The sequence below is a fragment of the Fulmarus glacialis genome, unplaced genomic scaffold (genome assembly GCF_000690835.1).
Source record: "Fulmarus glacialis isolate BGI_N327 unplaced genomic scaffold, ASM69083v1 scaffold38983, whole genome shotgun sequence".
NCBI lineage: Eukaryota > Metazoa > Chordata > Aves > Procellariiformes > Procellariidae > Fulmarus > Fulmarus glacialis.
The window spans coordinates 1-6,564 of record NW_009203008.1 but is presented as its reverse complement, the minus strand read 5'-3'; the positions used below and the strand labels follow the sequence as shown (position 1 = coordinate 6,564).

The following is a 6,564-nucleotide window of genomic DNA, read 5'->3' as shown; positions in this document are numbered from 1 at the left end:
CTGCTGAACTACTGTGTGATACAAAATAATTGGCCCACCTGCAGAAGCTGTTGCCTTAGGCAAAGGAAAGCTATGGTGTGTGTTACCAGTGTCTTCAGGGTTCAATGCAAGTCTTTTCTATTCAGGTCACTGCATCGCTGACCATTTTTTGCTGCCTTTTTATTTTACTAGTTTTAATTTTTAGACCCCTTGAGCTTTTTTTTTTTAGGGGAATGGATGCATTTTCTGGGCATTGTGCCCAGTTTAGTTTAATTTTCTGCAAAATTATATACAGTGTCCCAGATACTGCATCAATAAAGACTAGTTTATAAACTAATAAATAAATAAAAATAAGCACATTCACTGGTGAAAGCCATGGCAAGTGTACTTCCACTGTACTTCTGTGACATGATGATTTCTTGATCAAGAAGCACTGTACTTTTAAGTATTAAAAAGTAACTTCATTTAAGTTACAGACAGAGAGGAATCCTGAGCTGGATCTTGCTTTCAAATTGCAGGAACATTGCTTTGGTACACAGCTGAATGATACTGATGTTTCATTGTGTTTATGGCTAGCATTATGTTATTAAAATATTAGTTACAGTTGTGATCAACATGTTAAAGAATACTCTGTTGATACTGTAAAAGATCAGAAGACAGTAACCAAATGATTAACGGTATCAGAGCAATGCTCCCATTTGAAGAATGCTTACACAGCACAAATAGCTGTGAAACAAGAGCTGGCCTACATAGCAGAAAAATAAAAATTCAATAGAAGAGATCTCACAAAGGTATGTAGAAAATTATGCAAAAGGAAAGCATTATATTGCAAAACATAGTTTAAAATAAGTGGGGACCAAAACTATTAATATCTAGTCTATTTATGCAAATATGTCTCTATACAAGGGAAATTACTGTCATCAATATAAATTCTAATTCCAGAGGCAGCTGGACACATTTCTGGGAAGGGAAGAAATGAAAATGAAAGTTCCTAACTTCAACGTGGGAGTTAAAACTGTGAGCTCTCGTAATACACCGATTAGTATTTCCCAACTTTGTGAGAGCGGGTTTTCAGAAATGCTTTCCTCATTGCCCTTAATCTGATGGTAAATATTGTTCACTGTAGACTTTAAATAACACCCCATATGAGAGCAGATTAACTAGTGCCTGTCTGTGAAAATGCCAACTAAGTTTTCTACCATTTTAGGGTGGCTTTTTTCAAAGGGGTTTTAAGGAATTAGCTGTCCAACTCCCACTATATTAAGAAAAAACGAACTACTCACCATCAAGTTTTATTTTTAACAACACAGCACCTATGTGTTAGCCAAAGTTGTACAATCTTCTCAGGGCAGAATAGCTCATATAACAAAGAGCTTGTCCTTATCTTCCACTGATGTCAGGGAGAGTTAAAAATGTGTAGCAGCTTGTGTCACTGAAGTACAAAGGAAATGCCGTACCTGCATTTTGTTCTTTTAGGGATTTGCCCATGTAATGAAAATGGATAAAGGGAGGTTTGTGCCCTAGTACGTGACAAAATCCTTGAATAGCCGTTTGCTTCAAAAAATTCCACATAGGCCAACAGACTGTTATAACATCTTCATACATTTGTCTCACCTGAATATTGTCATACAGATTTTGTTCATTATTTGAAGAAATTGTTAAGAGTGGGTCCCATTGAAAAATTACATATGCAGAGGGTCTTTATCTACAGCTTTGCTATATTGAATGATTTTTTAAGGAAATGCAAAATACAAGATAACCTTTTAATCAGGTAGCGATATCATTAGGTCCTGTGTATTGATATTGATTGCAGTATTACAAATGTGGAGAAATGTTACCTACACGGGAGTTCATGGCCCAGAACTATCCAAGTATCACAAAACTTCAGCATTTCTCTTGCCGTAAGATTTTTCTCTGGATACGTAATGTTATTTTCTGGTGTTACAAAGCATGTGGAGCAAGGCATTTCCCTTATGAGTACAAGCTTGCAGAAGCTGAAACATGGGTTATTTTATGAAAGGTCACTTGTCATATTTTGCCTCCAAAACTGGGTCAAAACCCATAAGGGAAATAATTTCACACATAGGATTCAAGATTTTGGCAAGTCAGACTATTTTTGGCCCCAGGTACATGCCTTTTGAATGATCAACAAAAGACTTAACTCGTGAGCTCAGCACATTGTGAAGGAAGAAAGAAGAGCTCAGATGGTTCACAATATTTGGAAGGCTGTTAACATACTGTCAGAAGCACTGCTTCAAAAAAACAGGAGCTATAGTGTACGAGCATGATTGTAAATATTGTCCTTTCAGTTCTTGGTTTGTTTGCACATTCTCCACAAGGATTAAGGAAGAAGACAAAGGTGTGGTTTTATTTACAGAAAAATCTCCTCCATGAAACAGAAGTAAAGCTTTTCCCTTTTCTACTCATTTTTGAGAGAGAATTCTTCACTTTAACTGATGGAGCCTGGAAGTCCCATTGATGTAGTCTTAAGCAACAAGAACGTGCTGCCCTCATATGCCTAACAGAGCTTCTAGATCTGCTTCAGGAGGCAGATCAATTCTGTTTCCTTTTAGGCACAGTACTGCCACATTCATTCCCTTTGCCATATCCGATAACATACACCATCTTCTTCCCTTATTCTCTTAGAAAGCAGGAGGATAAAGGAAGAGTTACTCTGTTTGGATACTACTATTACTGCTTAGTTCTTGGACACTATAGCTGAAGGGAATATTTATCTCCTTTTAATGTCAAGTAACAAATTTAAAAATGAGGAGAATGATATAAACAAAACATTATCATATGATGTCTAAAGCAAAATGTGCCATATAGAGTTAATACTGTACTCCTCTCTCCATTTTCACCTTCCAGATTTACAGTTCCATGCCAACAGTAAGAGTGTTTTACTGAAAAGCACTGATCTAACAAGAAAGAAAATGTCAACAGTGCCACACTTGGCCTTTTTTCTCAAAACAAGAGGAAGTAATAAGCTCTCTAAAAAAGGACAAATTTTGACTCTTTTTTCCTTAAAGGATTTGCCCAATAGAGATTTTTTCCTATGGATTGTTTTCACTAAATAAATACATTTCCCTGATGCTTTTTCATTGTCAAATATTTCAGGAAAATTCAGTGAAATTAATGGACTGTTCTTGGTTTGTTTTGGTATAGCAGTAAACAAAATGTAATGAAAGGCAAGTGTATAGAAACTACGCTTGCCAAGCCTGTGAAGTTTCCTTTATTAACATTGTACCACTCTTGCACACACCAGTGTCTGTCTTCAACAGCAGATCCACTGACTGCAAGATGAAATAATGCAAGGAATTAAGTGTGGCACAGTTTTGCTTCCTATTTATAAGTCAATGTTCTTATTCCCATGTGTCAGGTCTCTGTTAATATTAAATATTTTTTTAATATTTTTAGTAAATCAAAAATGGAAATATATAATTTACACCAGTTGTATTCTGTCCACTTTTTTAAAAAATCAGCCCTCATAAAAAAAGATCAGTTTACATTATGCATTGTCTTTGTTGATAAGCAGTACCATCCCTTCCATAGGTGAATTTGTTCATAGGAATAAAGAGGATTCAAGTGTTTCATGTAGCCATTGGCCAGGGAAGGGAAAGGGGACAATCTTAGCTAAGGAAATGTATGACAAATCAGCCTCCGTGTGTTTCTTGCTGCCAGCCAAAATGGAGTAACACTTAATACTTTTGGTTTGGCCTACCTAACACTCTCAATGCATTATACTCTTGCTTATTAATAAGATTCAGTCCAGAAAAAAACATAAGTAGTATTCTTTTTGGTTTTGCTTTTTTGATATTGCAGTGATGAGTGTTATAAAAGAAGGTGAATATGAATATAGGCTACATATTATTTTAATTGTTGGTACTATTAACTGTTTAAACAGATAAATTAATTATTTCTTAAGCATTGCAGCCTTTTTTTCAGAACATAAGTAGTGTAAAATGGGCCAGGCTGGAATATTTTAGTTAAACACACATTCGAGGACAAAAAGGTTACTTCAATTCTTCACTCAATGAACAGATTTTTAGATTGCCAAAGGGATTTACAAATCTAATCCCTTTTCAAAGTAATGGTAAGACCACCCCACAGCTGTAATAGGAGTGTGAGAACTTTTTTTTTAAAAAAAAAGCTCTAGCACTGCTTTTTCAGAACATGACTAGCTATTATGTGTACTGAGTGGGTGACTGTTTTTCCATGTGATCATGACTTTCCAAGTTTCTATATAATCTTGACTTGAACATTTTCATGGCAAGAAAAGTACAAGATCTCAGACACTGTTAAGTAATCAGGGTAACAGATGACCTTTTCTAAGAACTACTTCAGAAACCTAATCTTTATGCATACATGACTGAAGGATTTCAGAATGATTTTCCAATTCCCTATAATTCTATTTCCATAAACTAAGACAGAATATCCTTTCAGAATACTTCACACCTGTACTTCAGATAGCAAATATTTCTGCTAGTAGAAATAGGACCTATTTAAGCCATTATAAGCAGGGATGGCTACAACTTCACTCTGTCCTGGTTTTTGTAACTGTTAGGAGCCCTGCCTTTTTGCCTGCATGAAGACACTACAGAAAGAGGCTGAAGCAATGGAGAGCTTTTTCCAAACAAGCTCTGTAGTTTAAGAGTAAGATTTTAAAAAGAAATTGGGACCCATGTATTCTTTTTCTCAATTTAGTAGTTGAGAATATTCAAAATGTCTAAAGGATTATTATACCTTGCTCAACAAAAAACATCTTTGCAGAAGTATCACTGACATACAATGTTGACTAAAATTTCTGCAATGTGCTTTGTCCTGGGTAGTAAAAGCATATCCTTATCAGCCAGTTTATAAATAGCAAATAATTGCTAGTGAATTGGTGATGCATTTGCAGTATTTTTATGGCTTTCTCTGTTCATTTCAGGATAAGCAGTTAAAAAGTCATGCAGAAACTTCAGTAAAAAATAAGGCTCCAGTGTTGAGTTGATCTCTTGGACTATCTTTCAAAGGATGACTCTTCATCTAAGCTTTAAAGATTGTGAACTACACCATTACCAGTCAGGGCAAAAGGAAGCTTCTGCCACACTGCACGTCCAGTAGCAGGTATCCTTTTAATTGCATTTAATGGACTATTTAATGGAGCTGTTTGCCTTTTTTAATGCCTTTCCCACATCTGCTTTACTTTCACGTGCCTGGGATTAGCATAAAGAATCAGAGAGACTGCAAACTTGACAAATCTGTTATGCCTTGATTTTGAACTGCTGTGACAATCTGGGTTTGGAATATGTTGTTAAAGCCATTGGGCTCTGTCCTGAGTTGCCCACCTGCCTATCCACCACTAGGCAGCCAGTATCTGGAGTAAACGGTACACAGCATGCGTAACTCTAGGTGGGGGAGGTTCTCTTTGATATAACTCAGCCATTACACTGTGGATACAGAGTATAACAAACACATATGTGGATGAGACAAGACTTTCATATTCCATTTTTTACGTCTCAACAGTAACTGAAAAAATGTTAAGAAATTCTACAATAGCTTTTCCTTTTTGTGTCTCCCTCTTCCCTTCCACCCTGGCTCATTTTCACAGCTTAGAAATTTTACAAATAGCTCACACACTTGCAAGGGTTGGGGGAGTAGGGAAGGTCCTGCCAAAATCATTTTGCAGCTGGAGAGGGAGGGTGAGATGACATTTGTTTACATCCTTCTGTTGAGAAGTAAAAACATTTTCCAAGCTTTGAAACAGTTGGAAGAGGGAACCCATCAGGTTTTCTATAATTCAGTGTTGCTGGTTTCAGGATTTTTTTGTTTTCCTATTCATGCACAGTATATCCAGGAACACTTGCTGGATCTTGTTGGGGAGAGGGTCAGACACTGCAGATAAAAATGGACTACTGTGTGTGCAGACTCCACAATTATTTCTAGTCTTCCTCAATATGCATGTACTTTGATAACCTGGGCTTGGGGAACCACAGGAGCTCTGCTCTCCAAAGTTGGTCTCTCTTGGTTGCCTTGCAGGGGAATGCAGCCTGCCTGGCAGGAGTTGTTTGTTTAGCAGGAACACATGGGCTCCTCTCTCCTCTTTAGGGGTAGGGGAGGAAGTAGGGGGGAAGGGGACCCTGCCGCCTGGCACTCAGCCTTACCTGGACATGTGCTCCCGCTGGGGTCTGTGCGCCTTCTCCAGCCCTAGTTTGGTGAAGATCCCCACCAGCACCATGACTGCCACAACCCCACAGATGATGTAGACAATGAGGTTGGTCTTATCCCTGGTAGGGTCGTGCAGAGGGTCGTCTATGCGGGAAGGAGGCTTCCCAGTGTTCATCCACAACGGCGTCTCATAGTTTGTGCAGGTGCTTTGATCCAGCCTCGTCTTCTTGAACTTGCAGCAAAACCTGAAGCCACAAGTGCCGCAGCAGAAGATGAACTCCCCCGAGCTGCAGTTAAAGGGGGGGTCCCACTGCCCCATCACATCAAAGTAGCCCCTGCAGAAGTCCGGGGTGGGAGGTGGCTCAGAGGGGTCTAGCTGTTCCCCAAGGCTGGAGTGGTTTCCTCTTGAGGGCACCACGAAGCTCCCCAGCTGCT

The 6,564-nt window shown here is 38.4% G+C and overlaps 1 protein-coding gene across 1 annotated transcript in view; it reads right to left on the bottom strand.

Moving 5' to 3' along the window:
• The window catches only part of LOC104074406 (protein shisa-9-like), a gene marked incomplete at its 3' end in the record, with an annotated part of 7,771 nt that extends 1,213 nt beyond the window's left edge, over nt 1–6,558 (bottom strand). The window contains exon 1 of the mRNA XM_009574500.1: nt 6,126–6,558. Within this exon, the coding sequence (XP_009572795.1) occupies nt 6,126–6,448 (323 nt within the window). The remainder of the gene's footprint in view (nt 1–6,125) is intronic.
• Between the last annotated feature and the right edge of the window lie 6 nt (nt 6,559–6,564).